The 21,825-nt window shown below is 40.5% G+C and overlaps 1 protein-coding gene across 1 annotated transcript in view; it reads right to left on the reverse strand.

Annotated features, from left to right (window-relative positions):
- Positions 1–3,033: 3,033 nt before the first annotated feature.
- Positions 3,034–21,825, reverse strand: part of LOC309567884 (transmembrane protease serine 13-like) — a 139,139-nt gene continuing 120,347 nt past the window's right edge. Inside the window, exons 12-13 of the mRNA XM_082273396.1 lie at positions 10,706–10,858; positions 3,034–3,521 (exon numbers count right to left, since the gene is read on the reverse strand). Of these exons, the coding sequence (XP_082129522.1) occupies positions 3,504–3,521; positions 10,706–10,858 (171 nt within the window). The 3' untranslated portion in view covers positions 3,034–3,503. The remainder of the gene's footprint in view (positions 3,522–10,705; positions 10,859–21,825) is intronic.

Below are 21,825 nucleotides of genomic sequence, written 5' to 3' on the forward strand. Positions count from 1 at the left end.
AATGTATCTGTATTAAATACCTGAAAATAAATAAATGTTAACATGCCTGCTGTGACTTTTTTAACAATCATATTTCACATAAAGATTTGTAGATGCCCCTCTTAGTGGCTTTATGCATCTGGGACACTGTGATGGCTAAATAGGTAACGCTTAGCCACTAGTGTCCTGGATTCAGTTCCCTTTATAGACACTATCTGCATTGTGTTTGCATGTTCCCTACAGGTTAGCATTAGTTTCTTTCTGGCGGTCAAAAGCATACTGATAACTATCTTCCAAACAAAATGCCCTAGTGTATCTGTGCCTGTATGACTGTAGTTAGGACATTCGATTATGCTTCTTTGGGGCTTTGGCTGATGCAAATATATGTCTACAAAGCACTGTGAAAACGTTGGCACTATATAATTCAAAGCAAAGGTGTTAAATAAATCTGTGCATTGGTGCTAAATCACTGCTGTAACAAAATCAGCTACCACACAAAACACCGGAAGAGTATGTTTTTTCCTATACTGCATGTAACCTGAGCTAGTAATATTTGGTTTTACAGCATTTCCACTTTTGATTAGTTACTATGGATCTGGGCTGTTTTTATGTTTTTATACTTGCATTAAAAAAAAAAAAACAACATTGATACATTTTTTGTTACATGCATTTTGTTAATTTAAGCCATTCATTACTTTTGAGCCCCTAACAGGTGCCTATGCAGAGAAATATACATGACCCTTTGAAGGATCAAATTAGTTAAAGTGCATTGGGGGGGCCATTGAGAACTAAAGAAGAATTCCAGGTATGGATATTTTTACATAGTTACATTGGTCCAGCTTGGACCAATGTAAGTATGTACATACAACACCTGTGGGATCTCTCTAGAAACTGGAATCATTGTAAAAGTCACCCCTGTTTCAGTGATCTTCACTAGTTTCCAGTTCCTGTGCGGAGCAGCTGCCCTGCTCCATTGTGAATACAGGAGGTTGGCCACTAAGCACGGGCACCATTCAGAAAATGGTTGCATTTTCACAATGGATACAAAGTATTCTCTGATTGGACAAGCAACGGACCCAGAAGCTAGGGGAGATCACTGGAGAAGCAATGTCTACAACTATGACTTCTAGCTTTCATAGGGATCCCACAGGTATGCTATATGCATAGTTAACATTGGTCTAAGTTAGGCTAATGTAACCATGTAATAATATCCATACCTGGAACTCTTCTTTAATAGGATGACCCTATAAAATGCATGGGAGTGAACCCACACTAAAGCTACCCAAAGACACGAGATAACAGTTTATCAATACCATTGATCAGGTAAAACTTTTATGGATCAGGCATTAAGCCACCAAATGACCACTCTGCTGGGAAAGATTGGCCTGTCAGGTTAGAAATTCTGTTCCAGTCACTATTATCCCCCCAAATAATCCAGGACCTGTAATGGATGCCCAAGGCACTCTTGTCTTACCTATTCTCTTCTGAATAGGCAAAAATACACATCCATGGCTGGGATAGATGTTTGTGGAAGTCCCAACTAAGGCATATACCGAAGGGTGGTCTGATTGTGCCGGCACCTCTGACCACTCTCATATCTATATAGAGTTATGCTGTGTTCCTAGCCAGGAAGCATAGCATGTATTAAAAACACAACTGTGGCCCTATTTACAGCTTTATATATATATAAAAATAGAAATAATTTTTAACACATTGCTATTTACATAGATTTGATCATGATCGCACACACACATATAGTATGTCATCTTTTATCAAGCGTTCTCTATAAACATAAGGGGACATTTCTTTGGGATATGGTTAACATTTTTATCAATGAATTATATCAGTGTTGTAGAAATTTGTGACATTGAACTCCTCTGCAGTGCCGTTCCCAGACTAAGGTCTTTCCGACTGTTTGATTTTTAAACAATATGGCATTAGCCGCTAGCCTACGGTTAAGCATTTATGAACAGCCAACAGCAAAAATGTAAGATATAATGGTGATGTTTCCTTCCTCCCTTCCCACTATGTTAATATCTTTTTTTTCTGAAAACATGCAATCATGCCGGAGTGCAATTCCAAAGGTAGAACTCATGGTTCACTGTCTGGCATCAAACTGATCTAGTCTTCTGATGTAATTACATTTTTTTATCAGTGTATTGTGCTTGTTGCTTAATATACAAATTATTTTTAAAAGCATTAATCAATTTTGCCACAATACATTTGGCCAATATTTGCTGTAACTCAGTGGTTGAATGAGGTTTCGCTTCATCAATGGCATGTCGTGCAATCAGAGGATGGTCACACAATGTTTCTTTTGGTAATCTCCTTTTTTTTTTTTCAAAATTAACCAAAAATAATAATCCCTATTATCAGGAAATAATGTGGATGTGACAAGAAATATTAATATTAATGCATTACTAGCAAAATCATATACTTATCTCTTTACTCCACTTCTGGATACTATGCTTGTATTGGTTGTACTGCCTGTGGGGAATGACCTTCAACTAAAGTAAGTGGACTTGACGTGGCAGTGGAAAAATAATAATTTTCAATTTTGGCAAAGTATTTCTAACTGTGTTTAATCTTTTACCACTGTATTGCTTTGTTAAAGTCAAATGTATTGTCAAACGTATGTGGATACCCCTCAGATTTTTTGAATTGCGATGAATTGGATTGCCAATTGGCAGATGGGTTCTTTCTTTCTTTCAACACCAAAAATATTTTTTGGGCACACGTTCCCACAGACTTCAAAAGCCTCCCCAGAGAGTGAGGGGGTTGTAGTGGGGGGAATGGCAACTCCATACATTTTTCCCGAGTTTGGAGTGGGATGTCCACATACCTTTGCCCATATTGTGTATGCATTTTGTTAATGTATTTATATTCTGCAGCATTAAAACACAGTTTCAATCTACACATATGTAGGGCAATATATTGCAGCACTTTACAGCAAACTTGGCACCAATGAAGGTTATGCAATACATTTCAAGGCAAAAGATTGGATTTAGAGTGATGCATTGGTGTCACCCTGAATCCATACTTCTATGTCTTTGTCAATGGCTATGGACTAGCTTTCAGCTACTGTAAGAGATTTAATTATATTGCTTGTTAGGTCTCTGGAACTTCTTCTCTTTTGCAGATTTGTGTATCATTTTAGCCTAAATCAAGCATTTGTTTAGCCAACATAGATTATGCCATAAATACAGATCCAATACTTCCAGTTTTGTCCAAGGCTTAGAAGGTCTGCATAAGAAGGTCTTTATTGCAAGGATTATTAACCAAGAATCACAAGGTAGGTACTCCTGAATGACATTTCACTGACATTTTCTGAGGATCTTTGCTTTGTTTGTTCCCATAAACCCGTTAGTGACAGGCGATTTTGTATGACACTGTATTATGCAATATAAGCAATGTCACTAATACTCCACTGGGTATTCAGAACTCCCCATTATTTCTCCTCAGTGGTGCTTTGTTTTCTAGAGTCACAGTCAAGTCGTATTGTCTTACTCCTCTAAAGAAATAGGTCACTTGTTCCTCTCCAGCTGTAAAAGAAAAATCAGAAAAATATTGACAGGTTAGTAAAAAAAAGGTTCGGTATTCCTACTGTGCCCTAGAAAGAGCAAATCCTGAGGCACTTTGGCAAAAAAAAAAGAGAGAATATTTTTGTTCAGATAACATGATAAAATCAATATTGTTAAAAACTGAAAGTAGAACTAAATGAAAAGTATTTTTTTTTCCATTTGGATAGAGACAGAGAGATTTATAACCACTGCCAGGTGTGTTTTGCCATCTGTGTCCCATAGCCACATGAAGTGAAAAGTGAAGAAATCGCTGGTTGTCACCAGAACAAGTGTCCCAGTAGAAGATTTTCCTGTTCTGGTGACAACCCAAAATGTGGGATTTCTTTTCACTTTCAGTCTTAGTGATAATGGTAAACAAGACAAATAGAGAAGAAGAATCTCCCTAACATAGGCACAGATTGCAATAAAAACTGACAGGTGTCCTAATCCACTCCAAAAAAGAAAGATGTTTTTCCTTTAGTTATACTTGAAACCTAAGTAATCACCTAACTGGGAATGTACGTCATTACTTTGATGTTAAATATCGGGGTTATGGCAGCAGCTAGACAGAGCCACCATCTGGGGGTACAGGTAGTAAATTTGTAAGGTGCCCGAGCTTCCAAGGGGGCCCCCAAAATCCTTTGGTCCGGCCCCCATGCCACTGAATCTGTGGCTAACTAAGCTGTCAGAACAGAGCCGATGAGTGAGTCACAGGCGGAGTGATATCCGCCTGTGAGGAGACTGGCCGAGATACAGGACGTTTCTTCCTCCTTTGTGGCCGCTCCTGAGTCTGTAGCCAGCATTTCCTGCCAGCAGTACCAGTCTGAGCCAGCAGTACCCACCATAGTGCCATTCAGCAGTACCAGCCTGAGCCAGCAGTACCCACAGCAGTACCCACAGAAGTACCAGCCAGCAGTACCAGACTGAGCCAGAAGTACCAGCCAGAAGTACCCACAGCAGTATCAGCCAGCAGTACCAGCCTGAACCAGCAGTACCAGCCAGCAGTACCAGCCTGAGCAAGCAGTATCAGCCAGCATTACCAGCATGAGCCAGCAGTAACAGCATGAGCCAGCAGTACCAGTCAGCAGTACCAGCCTGAGCAAGCAGTACTCAAAGCAGTACCAGCCAGCAGTACCCATAGCAGTACTAGCCTGAGCAGTACCAGCCAGCAGTACCCACAGCAGTACCAGCCAGCAGTAACCATAGCAGTACCAGCCAGCAGTACCAGCCTGAGCCAGCAGTACCAGCCATCATTTCCCAGCAGCAGTACCCACAGCAGTACCAGCCAGCGGTACCCACAGCAGTACCAGTTAGCATTACCCACCTGAGCCAGCAGTAGCAACAGCAGTGCCAGCCAGCAGTATCCACAGCAGTACCAGCCAGCAGTACCAGTCAGCAGTACCCACAGCACAGCACAGTACCAGCCAGCAGTATCAGCCTAAGCCAGCATTTCACACCAGCAGTACCAGCCAGCATTTCACACCAGCAGTACCAGCCAGCAGTAACAACCAGCAGTACCAGCCTGAGTCAGAAGTACCAGCCAGCAGTACCCACAGCAGTACCAGTTAGCAGTACCCACCTGAGCCAGCAGTACCCACCGCAGTGCCAGTCAGCAGTACCTGCCTGAGCCAGCAGTACCCACAGCAGTACCAGTCAGCAGTATCCACAGCAGTACCAGTCTGCAGTACCCACAGCAAGACACCAGCAAGCAGTACCAGCCTGAGCCAGCAGTACCCAGAGCAGTACCAGCCAGCATTTCACACCAGCAGTACCAGCCAGCAGTAACAACCAGCAGTACCAGCCTGAGCCAGCAGTACCCACAGCAGTACCAGTTAGCAGTACCCACCTGAGCCAGCAGTACCCACAGCGGTGCCAGCCAGCAGTACCTGCTTGAGCCAGCAGTACCCACAGCAGTACCAGCCAGCAGTACCCACAGCAGTACCAGCCAGCAGTACCCACAGCAGTATCAGCCAGCAGTATCAACAGCAGTACCAGTCAGCAGTACCAGCCAGCAGTACCAGCCAGCGGTACCCATAGCACAGCACAGTACCAAAAAGGGAGGTAAAAAGCCACGCTTGGTCACACAAATGATATAACAGGCCTTTTGGCCAGCAGCACCTAAAAAAAGGGGGCTGAAATAAACCTACTAGGCTACCAGCACCAAAGATATGATAAATCCAAAAATAAAAGAAAACAGAAAAGTGCAGCGCCAACAAACGAAATGACACTAAGTACACTAATAGCTCAAATTACACATTGACATATCATTACAATATGGCTGTTAGTGGGTGTATACAAATTAAATCATTCCCAATAATAAGTCCATTGGAAAGGAGAAAATATTAAGTAGAATCCGTGCCTAAGTCAAAGGATCATGGCCGGACAAAAGTCCTTCAGTAGATAGGTGACAAAAGTGGAAGATATGAGGAGAAGTCCCGCTCCCAGGGTTAGATCTGAACCCAACCGCTGTGCTCCACACAAACAAAACCCTTACCAGAGTGAAAGGACCCTAAAAACGAATGAGCGGTCAAACAGGTGAATGGTACGGTACAGTTGTCATAGGGTCCATGAAAACATCCATGAAGACAGTGAGGAGGTGTATATCTGATGGCTGATGTTTGGTGAAGCCCGAGAGGGGAATATATTCTATAGTTATTTACTATAATTGGAGATGGGGAAGAGCTGGAGGACCGCCTCATATACGCTGTGGACCCTATGACAACTGCACCGTACCATTCACCTGTTTGACCGCTCATTCGTTTGAGGGTCCGTCCATTCACTCTGGTAAGGGTTTTGTTTGTGATGAGAAATAGACGTACCGAGGACATCTGTTGCCGGAAAAGATTATGACCACTCCAATGTTGGGCTAATACTATATGCATTTTTCAAATTATACTGAGGTGAGAATTTAAAGAGCACAGTTAAGGGCATGCAGAGGAAAAAGAGCACCCTAAAAGTTTTTTCTACACTTCAGTAAAGGGATTCACTTGAACAAATAATAAGGATTTGCTTATATTCAATTGACTTTATTTATTTATTTATTTTTTAAAAATTTTTTGGGAGACTGCATTTTTGTACGGTGCACTTTACAGATGTGAAGGGACACATTTGTTCACACATCAAGGACTTGTTTAATTCTTTTTTTTCCCATAAGTATTTGTATTGAAAAATTCAAAGAACAGCGTACAAAAATAACCAGCCAGTACAGAAGGCGTCAAGTCATCAATAACAATAGCATGGTGACAAAGTATAGTAAAGCATTCAACTTGTGTAAAACAGACACAAAACAAAAAAAAAAAAAAAGGAAAAAAGAAGACCAGCAAACTTGGGTATGGTTATACATCCAGGCGATGGAGACAACATACACGATGTAGCAAGACAAGATATCAAGGATCATAAATGGTGGTAGGGTTTAGGGATGATGGAACTTTTGAAAAGTTCGGTTCGACCAGAACACCCGAACTTCCCGAAAGTTCGGCCCGGATTTCAGAACCCCATTGAAATCAATGGGACCCGAACTGCGGGTAATCAAAAAACACAATTTTAAAGCCCTAAAACCCAATAAATGCCCCTAAAAAGTGCCTAGGCTTCTGGGTCATGCCCCAGGGACTATTAATCACACAAAAAAAAGTTCTTAAAAATTGTCGTTTTTGATAGAGAGACAATTATTGAAAAAATTATTGAAAAAAAAAAAAAGAGATTTCTTTGGATTTAGTGTCTGGGGGGTCTAAAAAGTGTACATGTGAAGTTTCAGCTCTGTAGCATGCCCAGAACCAGAAAAAAAAGATTGTTTGTATTAGAATTGCAGTAGAGCAGGCATAGGGCTCCGCTATTTTCACCCCCGGCCGTTTTTGTTGCATGCGTTTATTGGGCTTATTTGTGGACGTCTTTGGAGGCAGGCATGACATCTTAACTTCTGTGTAGGGGTATATATACTCACACACATGTATGTATATATACACATACATATATAGGTGTGAAAGTAGCAGAACCCTATGCTTGCGCTAATGAAATTATTTGCAAGCATAGGGCTCCGCTCCTATCACACCTATATGTGTGTATGTGTATAAATACATATAAGTGTGTGTGTATATATACCCCTATACAGAAGTTCAGATGTTATGCCTGCCCCCAAAGACACCCAAAAAATGCCCCAAAAAAATGCCTGCAACAACACACCTGGGCGTTTTTGTTGCAGGCGTTTTTTTGGGCATTTTTTGGGCGTCTTTGGAGGCAGGCATAACATCTGGACTTCTGTGTAGGGGTGTATATACACACACACATATATGTATTTATACACATACACACATATAGGTGTGAAAATAGCAGAACCCTATGCCTGCACTAATGAAATTATTTGCAGGCATAGGGCTCCGCTCCTATCACACCTATATGTGTGTATGTGTATAAATTCGGCCGAATTTCGAACAGTCAATGTTCGACCCGAACCGTTCAATCATCCCTAGTACGGATGCAGAGTAGAGACCCCACAGCCAACCTACTGAATAACAAGTAACATGATTTATGTGCCACAGCGGCACAATCAGAAAGTAAAGGTTAGCCAGGTTGATCGAGTACTTTGGAGAAATACGATCGCTATGAAGCGGTGTGCCTAGAGTGTGGGAGGATCAGACTTTGGAGTAGCCTGCAAAGTATAGGACTTGTTTAATTCTGATTTCATTGTTCATTACACACATCGTGTTGCACTTTTGCACAGTGCACTTTTTAGATTTGTTCTTGCACTTCATGAGAATTAGATGATTATGAAATTTTATATATTTAGATTTATGCACGATTGTTCAGCCATTTGGCTAATGCAATTTTCCTATCAATGCAATTTTGCATTTTTTTCATTTGAAAGTACTATATTCATTGATTAGTCCATGAGCAGCGCAACACTTTCACCCACTATTTGTACATAATATATCGCAAAGGATAAGCATCAGAGTGGTAGCAGCAGCCCTACCCAAATTCATTGTTTTTTCTTATCGTTTTATTGATTTGGTTCCTTCCCCTTTCTGACATATATTGATAGCACAAGAGTTACATACGTTCATTATATGTGTAGCACTATTCTAGTCAGGTGCTCGGTAGAGAATGTCGTTTTGGCTCTCTCTGCTTACCAGAAGAGCAACAGGCAAAATCTTTATGCACTCTGCTTATCAGGGAGCAGGATTTGTAGTTAGGTCTACTCAGTGTGCCCAGTGTGTGATTCATCTGGTCTCAGGGAGTGTCCCCAGCTGATCCAATAGGGAGTCACATTGGATGCTGGAGGAAACCTGACCAATGACACAAAGGCTTTTGGTACTGTCCCAGGGGGTTTGCACATACAGTGGTGCATTATGGGACAGGGTATTAAAAGCCATGGGCACATAAGGTAGACGTCTTCTGCAGCATTGGTGGTGGTCACAGGCAGTTGGCCTGGTGTACCGGTGGTGTGAGGCTGAACCCAGAGGTCCAGAAGAGCTGTCTACAGGAGTTAGGGCATAGGAGAATCTGGAAAAACAGTGTCATAAGTACAGAGTAACTTGCCCAGAAGTCTGCCCAGGAAGGGGACCACTCCGGAGTGTAGAGTCAGTGGACGGGTGTCAGCTAGCCCAGAGAGAAAGGGGGTACTAGTGGAGTACTCTGAAGAGAAATACTATAGGAACACTTACCTCATCTTCATTCAAGTGGCAAGATGAAGTAGCGGCCTTGCCACATTCTCGAGTTAGAAGTCCTCAGCATTGTGAATAGTTAACAGTTGGAGTATCCAACTCATCCCTTCTCCCATCCCAATTTAAATAAAACCACAAAAACAAAAATCCCTGGACTGATCCTTGACCCATCTTAAGAACTTAAAGTGTTAAGTTTTCTGCATAAAGTTTCTACGGTAACCCAGGGAAATCCCTAAAGTGTAATATCCAGTAGTCCTCTGGGGGGCAGTGCTACATATACTGTATATTTATGTAAAGTAAAGCAGGGGTCCCCAACCCTTGGGCCGCAGCCCTGTACCAGTCCGTGGCCTTTTTTGAGACCGGGTCTGCACTGCAGAAGAGGCAGAGCACAGACTCAGCTTGTGGACATTACCGCTGTAGAGTCTGCCTCCAGATTTTAAAAGGGAACCCAGTGTCAATGGCACACGTGCCCGTTTTCGGTTTCCTGTACCTGCTGAGGTGGTAGCTGCATCTAGTGGCTGGGGCTGACAAGCTACATATGGTGGCTGACAAATTACATATTGGGGATGACAAGTTGCACCTAGAGGCAGACTACAGTGGCAAGTGACAAGCTGAATTATGGTGAGTTGAACTGTTTCAATATATTTTACAATGTGATAATAGAAATAATGTGCCTCAATCATCCTGACACCATAACCACCATGGTGTCGGGATAATTGAAGCGCTAACATCAAACAACTACCCCCCTCCATTCTATGGAAAAATCCTCTACAAACTGGTCCCTGGTCCAAAAAGAATAGTTAAAACTGTGTTTTTTTTTTTTTGCTGTCTGTTTTCTTTTGCTGTCTGTTTTTTCTTCAGTAACACTTATGAGCTATTTTAGGAGCATTGCCTCCATAAAAAACAATGAAAACCTTCCTAACACCTTCCCCATAGACTCTATTCCATTTAGATGAAATTAAGAAATTTCATAGTTTCACAAAAGTGAAAATCTCAATTTCACTTATTCCTGAAGATGGCAGTAACTCACATAATGGGCAATTTTTTTTTTCAAGTTAGCTATTTTGAAATATAAAATAATACAGCGATAGTAGTATAATGACTTCTGTCAGTACATTCCATTACCGTACCACTGTTCCTAGTGCCATCTTTGTTATTAGGCTATTCAGCTTGAACCCCAGATATCTAGATTTCTTTGATTTGGTTAGGATGCACCCTTAACCACTACTTGTATTGCGGTGTCATTCATTCTGAATGGCACCCCAATGCACTAAGGCCACAAAGCATGGAAACACACCATACTGCATTGCGTTATAAAATTTTTAGCATGTCTGATTTTTTGGAATGTTTCAGTGTGTTGGCAGCCCATTTATATTAAATATTGCAACACTCGTTAATGCGTGTTAACATATTGCAAAAATGTAAATGGACTCTTAAGGTGAGTAACCTGAACTGCAATGCCTTCTTTTACTTCCATCCTACTGGTGAAAATCTTGTTTTTGTTCTTACCTCCATCATTTTGATTATCCAGCTTCGAAATTCAGTAACACGAGTGTACACTCCTGGTTTATTGCGCTGCCCACAGCCAGTTCCCCAACTTGTCACACCGGCCAAATACCAACGGTTTTCCTGCGAACACACGAGTGGTCCTCCACTGTCCCCCTGTAACAATATCAGACTACAGACATTAGTGTACGTCTACATGTGAGTAATTGGGTAAGCATTGAATGACATCAAATAACATGAACAAGTGCTAACTTTACCATACAGCTAAAATTGCTGTTATGGGCAGATGTATAAAAAATCTTAAAGTTTAAATGCCCAAAAGGTACAGTCCACACAGATATTTGTAGATCTGTATACTAGCATTGCTTTTCTGCATGCATGCTCCAACGCCCTAGGCCCATTAATATCTGTGGCACCCTTAGTATTTGCATATAAGCTGCCAAGGGAAAAGTAATACATACCTAGCTGCAGAGCATTGATCACAAGTTTCACAACTTATAATATTTGTGTGAACATAAGGCCTAAGATACTAAGAATAGAGGCTTGATGGAAGCAAGTGGTAATAAGTCCTCACTTAGCATCACTATCACTTAATGCCTCTGAATTTAAATATATTCCTTGACAGCCACAAAGGTACAGTTAGATCCATATATATTTGGACACAGGCACAATTTTATGTTTTTCTGGTACTTACCAAAACATATTCAAGGTATAGTTATATAGTGGATATGGGCTGAAAGTGCACACTCTCAGGTTTAATTTTAGAGTATGTACATCCAAATTGGACGAAGGGTTTATGAATTACAGCTCTTAAGAATAGCCACCCCCCCCCATTTCTCAAGGGACCAAAAGTAATTGGACAATTGAATCAAAAGCTGTTTCATGGCCAGGTGTGGGATTTGTTATTTCTTCATCAACTAAGCAGGTAAAAGGTCTGGAGTTGATTCTTAGTGTGGTATTTGCATTTGAAATCTATTGTTGTGAACCTACATCATGCATTCAAAGGAGCTGTCCATGCAAGTGAAACAGCCCATTGTAAGGCTTCAAAAATGAAACAAATCCATCAGAGAGATAGCAGCAACATTGGGAGTGCCCAAATCAACAGTTTGGTACATTCTGAGGAAAGAAGAACGTACTGGTGAGCTCAGCAACATAAAAAGGGCTGGACATTTATGGAAGACAACAGTAGTGGATGATCTCAGGATCCTCTCTATGGTAAAGAAAAACCCATTCACAACATCCAGACATATGAAGGACACTCACAAGGAGGTGGGCGTATCATTGTCAAAGTCTACAATCAAGAGACGGCTACACAAGAGCAAAAACAGAGGGTTCACCACAAGGTGCAAACCATTCATAAGCCTGAAGAATAGAAAAGCCAGATTAGACTTTGCCAATAAACATCTAAAAAAAACAGACCAGTTCTGGAAAAGCATTCTTTGGACGGATGAAACAAAGTTTATTCTGTACCAGAATGACGGGTAGAAAAAAGTGTGGAGAAGTCTTGTTACAACTCATGATCCAAAGCACACAACGTCATCTGTAAAACATGGTGGAGGCAGTGTGATGCAATGAGCATGCATGGCTTCCAGTGGTACTGGGTCATTGATGTTTATTGATGATGTGACAGAAGACAGAAGCAGCCGGATGAATTCTGCAGTGTTTAGAGATATACTGTCAGCCCAGATTAAGCCAAATGCAGCAAAGTTGATTGGACGGTGCTTCACAGTACAGATGGATAATGATCCAAAAGACACTGCAAAAGCAACCCAGGAACTTATGAAGAAAATGAGGTGGAATATTCTGCAATGACCGAAACAATCACCTGATCTCGTAACAAAAAAGTGCATTGCTCTCATTTAATAAAGTCCCTTTAAATTATAGTGCATAAATAAATATCGGAAAACAGTGTAAAAACCATCTATAAATAATAAATTATGTGAGTCCATCCTTTCTTTTCAATAAATGATTCATTGTCCGAAAAAAAAAAGCACAGTCCCATACACCAGAAACTCTTTAGTAATTGCCTCTGATCACCACAGTGCCCTTCACCCCACCTATGGGTGTCTTCTCACCTGATGAATGAAATGAAGTGGAGGTATGTGGCGCTGCCTAATACTATAATATAATGTCAAACTAGTGAGTATACATGCATTAAATCAATATAAATTAAATCAAACCAATCAACAGTAATGTGCTAAAGTGACAAACGTGCAATTAAAGTGCCAAAGTGCAATATCACACTAAATTAGTAACTTCAAAAAATAATTTAATTGGCAGTAACAGAATTGATTATGGTAAAAAGCACATAGTGTAAACAAATGTGACAAATGTGCATATATAAATGAGGTGATTTATAAAGTGCCACCATGCAATGCCACAATAAATTAATAACTAATGGAAATCTCCAATATTAAACCATATATATAGCAGCAAAAAATTAGTAAAGTGACACGTGAAAAGTGACTAAATGAAACTCCAATCAGGAACTGTCCATATGTATGAACATGGATGAATGGAATTCCTATAGAGATTCCAATATTTATATATATCCCCTAGTGGGACTATATACAGAGATGTATAGTAACTAAGTAGAACTACTTCACTACTGTACTTAAGTACTGAAAGGCGGTATCTGTACTTTCCTGGAGTAGAATTTTTTTCTCCTACTTCCACTTTTACTTCACTACATTTTTTCGATGATTTCAATACTTCTACTCCGATATTTTATTTTTGTGCTGCATAGTTACTCGTTACTATTATAAAAATTACCACTGCCAGAACCGTAGATGGCAAATTTCATGAAGCTCAAAACATGTGTATTAGCAGCGCATACGAAAATAAATGCTACTGTATGTATAAATAAAAGCTGCATTTGAAATAATAAAAAACAATATGATGTTCAAACTTTTGACTTCTTTCTTTAATAACTACATAACATAGTACTTGTACTTTTACTTTCAGTACTTGAGTAGCAATTTTTCTTTCAAAACTACTGGTACTTTTACTTTCAGTACTTGAGTAGCAAAATTTAAAAAAAAAACTACTTGCGATACTTAAGTACAAAAAATGTTGAATACTTTAGTACTTCTACTCAAGTCACTTTTTGATCGAGCACTTGTACTTTTACTCAAGTATGGGTTTCGAGTACTTTATACAACTCTGACTATATATGAGGTAGGCTGCAGCCAGATAGGTATATCCTTAGTGCAGATTCTTTATTACACACCTGATGAATGAACCTCACTAATTAAAGATGGTCTATATGAGCTTTGAAGTGTTATTTTAAAGTTTAAATGTTTATTAAGTTTTTCAAGACAAACAGAATGCAAGTAAAGAAAGCATAGGTAATTTACAAGTAACAACAGGGTGTCGTTCAATTACATCGTATAGAAATTACAATCACCAAAGGGTCACAAATCACATAAACTGAGCGTGCCTATGCACAGAAATAAAAAAAAAATGTTTATATCATGAAGTCAGTATCAACAAACAGCAATGAAGTAACTAGGTAACATGAATAAGGCTCCTTTCACACGGCCGCTCCGTGTGAAAGGTCCGCTGCGGGACTTTTTTTTTTTTTTTACCACGGAGCGGATGACATTTCTGTCATCCGCTCCGTGTGCCCGCATATCATCCCATCCGTTTGCGGATGATATGCGGACATAATGTATGTCTATGGCACTGCGGATGTCAGCGGATGACACCGCTGACATCCGATTTTCCTTCCTTTCCGTGTTTTACACGGAAGAAAAAATGGGTTCTGTTCCATTTGTAAAAACGGAACAGAACTGAATGGAGGAAAATCGGGTGTCAGCGGATGGTATTCCGCTGACACCCGCAGTGCCATTCACTTACATTATGTCCGCAAATCATCCGCAAACGGATTGGATGATTTGCGGACACACGGAGCGGCCGTGTGAAAGGAGCCTAAAGGGATGGAAATGAAGAGGAAAAAACAAAACAAAAGAAAAATGGAAAGAAGCGTTCCATGCTCCTTTAAAGAGGTAGTGCACTTAGCAAATTCGCACAATTATCAACCTTAATAGGGTATTAATCATAATTGATGGCCCATGGTTTTCCAAGGTTCCCAAGCCTTTTCAAATTTGTTGGAATTTCCATTTCTGTATGCTAGGATTCTTTCATACCCATAGATATCCTCCACCAGTCTCAAAGCATCGCTAATATTAGGTGCAAAATTGGATTTCCAATTCCTAAGGATTATTGCTCTAGCTGCCATTTAATATTTGCATTGTTACCGGACGTAGAGGAACAGGTATTGTAGATATGTTAATGCGTAGAATAGCCTGCTCAATGTTAGGGCGCAATAACACCCCTGTAACTTTTGAAATCAACTTAAATATTTCAGCCCAGAAGCTACGTAAGTGTAGATATGACCACAACATATGGGTCAATGTAAACAAGTCGCGCTAAAAGTGATCAAACAATATTAAGATTGTGTCAGATAATAATTGAATAGTTCATAAAGTCCATAAAAGCCAGATATTTAAAAGATGACTTGTAAAATATCCGTATGAATGGGAGGCTTACCAGAAACCAATAAAAACATGCCAAATAAGAACACAAATTCCAGAGATTCGGCAAGGGCGATACACGATGGATCTCACAGTCCAGACCGATCCCCCTCAGTGGTATGGTTATATGTGGAATAAAAGTGAGAACGCCATAGCGTAAAACCAAAAACAAATGTGGGGTAATAAAGTTCCGGTCCACGCCTACCAGTTCCTGTCTCCATTACCATTTCAAAAATGGCCAACTGGGAGCTTCCGGTTGTTGATTTAATTCCTTTTTTGTTTTAAATAGGTGGCGTCAGCACGCCGCTCGTACCTTTGATAACGTCATCTCTGACTAAACGCGTCAGTTCACGGCGTGCTGACATCATCCTCATTAGCGTCTAGGAAGTACGGGCGAGCGGAGCCGTCCGGCCGGCGGCTGTATTCCTCTCCCTTGCCGTTTGTCTTCTCTGCACTGTAAGTGTGATTCTTTTGTTAATTTAATAAATTGTGGGATTTTATGCTATTGGCGCCCCCTCTTTTATTTTATTTCATGACTGGACTATCCACTGTATCCTGAGCTACTATCTGCGGCCACATGGGTCTCCCATTCCTGTATACGCCAGCCATTTTCATTTGCCTACCTTGTATCATCATCTGGTAAGGTTATTTAGGATTTATGGTGACACAGCTTCAGCATGCTTGTGATTCTTGCATCTCTGTATGGGCATTTTGGATAGAGGTATCTGGTAAGCTGCATTCCCATTGGTGGAGGTGTGTGTTCACATCATTTCACAACATTATTCAGCTCGATATCTTTTACTTTTGGTAAGAAGTACCTTATCGGATCTGTTGGTGGTGGTTTCTCATTCTTTCACCCCATTTTTATACCATTTATTAAATTTTTTGGCACTTTGGTGATTCACATCTCTAGAAAGTGGTATTTTTTCTTTTATTACCCCACATTTGTTTTTGGTTTTACACTATGGCATTCTCACTTTTATTCCACATATAACCATACCACTGAGGGGGATCGGTCTGGACTGTGAGATCCATTGTGTATAGCCCTTACCGAATCTCTGGAATTTGTGTTCTCATTTGGCACGTTTTTATTGGTTTCTGGGAAGCCTCCCATTCATACGAATATTTTACAAGTCATCTTTTTAATATACCTGGCTTTTATGGACTTTATGGACTATTCAATTATTATCTGACACAATCTTAATATCGTTTGATCACTTTTAGCGCGACTTGTTATTCTTATTTGTCTTTGGGGTGTTGGTCACACTTGAAGTCGCTGTTTTTACACAGTCTTTGTTGCATTAGCGCAGTTGTTTCTTTTAATTATATGGGTCAATGTACCAGTTTTGCCGCATTGTCGCCAGCATAGGTGTGAGTCCTGCTTTGCAGTGTTATAAGTGGCACCGCTCCCACTGGCTGTACACTCCAAATCCGTGCCTCTCAGCAACTCTTAGCATGGTGTCAATCATTTAGGAGACAAGAGCAAAGAACCATACTGCATATCGCTAATAAAAAGGATTTATTTTATTTTAAAAATCCAAGTAAAAAAACAGGCATTTCACAATACAATGCTCTGCAGACACCTCCACCTAACCCCAGCTAGATTCCGCCACTGACCACCTCACGCGTAGTGCCCAATGGGCTTTCTTAAAGGTTCAGGCTATTAGCCCCCAAGAGAAAGCCCATTGGGCGCTATGCGCTGATACAAGACCGGTCACCCTGCACAAGGTGAGAGAGCAGCAGTGACTGGTCTGTAGTACAAGAAATAGCTGTACACACACAAGGTGCAGAACTTGCTTCATGCTATATTACTGCACAGATCTGGAAGAAATAGGCAAAAGATGCCAAAATACACCTGCCTCTCGTATTTGGACAACAATTGTTTAGATCAGATTACAGCATTTAAATTGCATATGTGCTTAAACTATGGATATTAAAGCAATATCAAACTCAAAACGAAAAAAACTAACATATCATTAGATGTGGTGGCTGCATCCTTTTTCTTTTTTTTTTTTAGGCTTTCTCCCCTCTATTTTCATCCCATGATCTGGCCAGTAACACATTTCCTGTATTAGAGTGCCACCACTGTGGAGGAATTAGCACTGGAGGCACATTTAGACTGCATCAATGTCAGAATAGGTGTACTAGCAGATTTAGACACACTAACAAATTGAAGCCAAACTCCACATCACACTACAGTTACACAAGCAGTTTCTGCAACTGTGTTTTTTTTTTTCTTCTTCTGGGATAAAGGTTTTACATGAAAAAATAAAATCTGATCATTGTAAGCATCCCTGTCTGTGGTAAATTTTTGTTTCCAACTCTCTAACTGTTACATTTGCAGGACAGCTTTCTCTGTTGAAAAACTACAGACCTACTGTTTGAATCACCAGGTGAAAATAAAGGAAAGAAAGCTTAAAAAAAACCCAATGCAGCCACCACATGAAAGAATTAAGTTCAAGACACAGGAAGTCAATGCACACCAACTCCATAGGTCCTTGACTTTGCAGATGGCCCATTGTAGCAGCACCATGTGGTAAAGTCTTCCTCTGAATACACCGAATACAAGAGTGGCAATAACTTTCCACTTCTTTCTTTTCCACTTTAATAACACTTGAAACGATTTATTAACAAGCGAAAAAGGAGCTAAAGGGTTAGTTTAAGTTTTTAGTATAGCACAATTCCCAGCCATTTTGCTGGATATGGGTCCCCCTGGGTTACCGCTAACAACAACAGCACATTTAAGCATGTTTCTCCAAGTGTGAGCACTGAGACAATGACCAGTCCAATATCTTTGGGTTTTTTGATTTATTTAGGAACTTGAAAAATACGCTGTTCTTCCCCCTCATTCCCTAAGGGAGTAGCGACGAATCAGAGCAGTTTTGATTTGTGTTTGCTGGTGGTAACCAATCAGAATCACTCTTATCCATCCCAGCGTCCTTAGGAAAAGAAGAGGAAGTACAAGGCAGTTTTTATATTCCAGGACTGCTCCTGGGTGAGGGGTGGGATGACTGTAGGGTGCTAGTTTACCTTTTTATTTTTTCTGAAAAGATGAACATACACGTCAAAACAAGCCAATCCTGGCCTTTCCTGCTTTTTTTTTTAATGTTATTCCTTGTCAAAGATCCTCAAAGATTATATCAAAAACTCCAAGGTCAGGTTTGTTTCTTACAGATTAGAAAGACCTGCTGCTTGTGTGCATTAAAAGGTTAGCAGCCTGCCAGGATCTGCGCTCAGAGGAAAAAGAAAGCTAAGACTTAAATGCCTGTGTTGTGAACTTTGAAAATTGATTTTTTCCATACGTATAGATTGGATACAGAGGTGAATGAGGGCTTGGGAGTGCTTTTACTGCTTGTGCACAATATGGAAATACTTCAGTGTGCATGAGCTGGGCACAAGTTCGCTGAAAGCGGTTGTATCCTCAAAAAAAAAAAAAAAACCCTGCAGGACAAAGGCATAATGAGATAGTATGCATCGCATACTTTCACATTATAAAATACTTACCTAAGAACGAAGCCCCGAAGTGGTTGCCCGGGAAACCACTGAGGCAGCTGACATCTTCCCTCAGTGTCTCTTCCGGGTTCGGCGTCTCCGGCGCTGTGAGTGGCCTGAGCCGCGATGATGTCACTCCCGTGCATGCGTACGGGAGTTCACTTTTCGGCAAGGAGCCTGCAAGGAGCTCTGAAGGTCCGCCAGACCTTCAGAGCGTATGCGCCGCTGGTGTCACCGGCGCATGCAGGGCGAATATCTCCTAAACCGTGCAGGTTTAGGAGATATTAATTGTACCTACAGGTAAGCCTTATTATAGGCTTACCTGTAGGTAAAAGTTAAAAAGAGGAGTACACTACCGCTTTAAAGTATAACTCAAGTCAAGAACTGAGTCAAGAACTGAATATCCCCCCCCCCCCCCACCATACCCCAGCCCAGCAATGCTTCTACAGTATTATTACACCCAAGGTTTACCATAAGAGTCTACTGTTAAAATTGTTAAAATTGTTCAAGTATATTGCTATGCTCAATCTATGATATAAGGGAACACCTTGAGATACTGCAGCAGAAGGTTGCAGGTGTTGACACCATCCTGAGACACAGTATGTCCCCAGATGGGGTGTCTCTGGGTGCTGGACAATGCCCTAGACCTCATTGCTCCCGACCTATCGGGTTCGCCTTTATACAGTTACATGTAAACTGATATGCTTATTGTAATCCCTTACAAACTGTTAAGAAGTTGTACAAATTTGACTATGTTTGCATCGTTTACTTTTGTACTTATACTTTATACTTCCTCGAGGAAGCCGATACACTGAGAGATCTGCAGGAGACCTACATGGTCTAGTGCAATGCTTTACAGGCTTCTGCAGCATCAAATAATCAATGCACATTTTTTAACCTGTAAAAAAATGTGCATTTATATTTTTTTGTGAAAAGGTGGACATATCCTTTAAAGTCTACTCTTTGCCTGTCACATGCACACCTAAAGTGTGCCCAGGGATGTTTTTTTTTCACTTCTGCAGTCAGCAGGACGTTTATGAATCATTCCCCCTTACTGGCTGTTATGAAGAAACAAAAATTGTAAAAAAAAAAAACATCAGCTGCAGTTACAGGGATAGACTGAGGATTTGCACAAATTATTTAGGTAAGAAGACATATTTAAACAAAAATCGATACAGCGTTTTGAGTCAGTGACTCAAAAAAATTTGTGACTATGGTAAATGACACTTTGATAGCAGCAATAAGACCTATAACTGTTATTAATTGTCTGCCACATTCAACTGGATGTGCTCTAAAATGTTGAAATTACGTGTTTGCCTCTTATCCACCTCTAGTCCTTAAACTACTTGGCTGACTAGCGATGAGTCCTTCAACATTACAGGTCCAGTTGAAGGTGACTATTACTGGTGGCCATACATCATCTAGTATTAAAATCCGAACTCAATGGCATCATAGCTTTCATATATTTCAAGGGTGTTTACTTTTACTCCCCTTTGTAAATGGCAAAGCATGCAGCAGGGGGAGAGAAGTATATAACGGTAGAAGTAATCACCTGGTGAACACTTGAAAGCTATAAAAGTGAAGGTTCCAATATTAAAGTTAATACTTAGAAGGGCCTGCAGCTATACAGAGATTGCCTTCAGCATTACATAAAGGATTTTTGGGTCCCCTGGTTAACAAATACACACTGGTATCTTAGTTGGGAGCATCCACTCATTGCTACTTGACCAAGTCTACTTCATGACCTAGGTCATGTGTGCTATTTTATTCCTCCAGCACTGAGAAAAGGGGATTGTGTGGCCCTCAAAAACATTGACTGTCCTTTGCCTTGCTTGTTGCAACCAGTTCAATAATAAAACTTTTGGACTCCTACGGATTTTTCATTTGGCGCTCTTTTTGGCTTATTACACTTGGATTTCTCAATTTGGGCAAATGTCCTCTCTTGGAGAATCTCTGTCTTTGTGGTGAGCTGACGAATACAGGAGAATTGGGCTCAAGTAATGACTTTGTCCACATTTTGAGGAAAATTCATGACTGACACCCATCTATGACAACTTCTTGGGTTGTCATGAGTATGTCTACCTCACCAAACCTTACCAAACTGGTGGGATAGAAAAAATCTTTACATACAGAAGACAAATTGCCCACTCCCACCAGTGCATTAAAAAGTGTGTGGTGGATTTAATGTGGTGTGCTAACATTTTCTGTACTGCAGTGTTTTGCTCAATTTTTTCAATTTTCCTCCAACAAATATGTAAAATCATGGATGCATGAGTAAAATTGCACTGATTAAAAGGCGTATTGTGTTTTTAGTGCATAACTTTAGCATAATACAGTGGGGAAAATAATTATTTAATCCCCTGCAGATTTTGTAAATTTGCCTACTTACAAAGAAATGAAGGGTCTATAATTTTTATCCTAGGGGTATTTTAGATGATAGAGACAGAATATCAACCAAAAATCCAGAATAAACACATGATACAAAGTTATAAATTGAGTTGCAGTTCAGTGAGCAAAATACGTGTTTGATTCCCAAAAAAAACATGACTTAGTACTTGGTGGAGAAACCCGTGTTGGCAAGCACAGAAGTTAGATGTTTCTTGTAGTTGTTCAAGTTGTAGTTCGAAGCAACTCGAAGTTTCAGCTCCCTCCATACATTTTCTACAGCATTAAGGTCTGGAGACTGGCTAGGCCGCTCCATGACCTTAATGGGCTTCTTCTTGAGCCACTCGCTTGTTGCATATATGTTTTACATTTTAATTCTCCATTGCTTGGTGGGAAACTTTGGGTCATTGTAATGCTGGAACACCCATCCATGACCCATCTTCATTGTTCTGGCTGAAAGAAGAAGGTTCTCATCCAAGATTTTACCACACATTCCCTAGTTCATAAGCCCCTTAATGCGGCAAAGTCGGCCTGTAGCAGAGAAACAGCCCCAAAGCACTATGTTTCCACCTCCATGCTTGGCTGTAGGAATGGTGTTCTTAGGGTCATAGTCAGCATGTTTCCTTCTCCAAACGTGGCGAGTTGTGTTAATGCCAAAGAGCTCAATTTTGGTCTCACCTGACCACAGCACTTTCTCCCAATCCTTCTCTA

This window comes from Pelophylax lessonae (assembly GCF_965119305.1).
Source record: "Pelophylax lessonae genome assembly, chromosome: 12".
Taxonomy (NCBI): domain Eukaryota; kingdom Metazoa; phylum Chordata; class Amphibia; order Anura; family Ranidae; genus Pelophylax; species Pelophylax lessonae.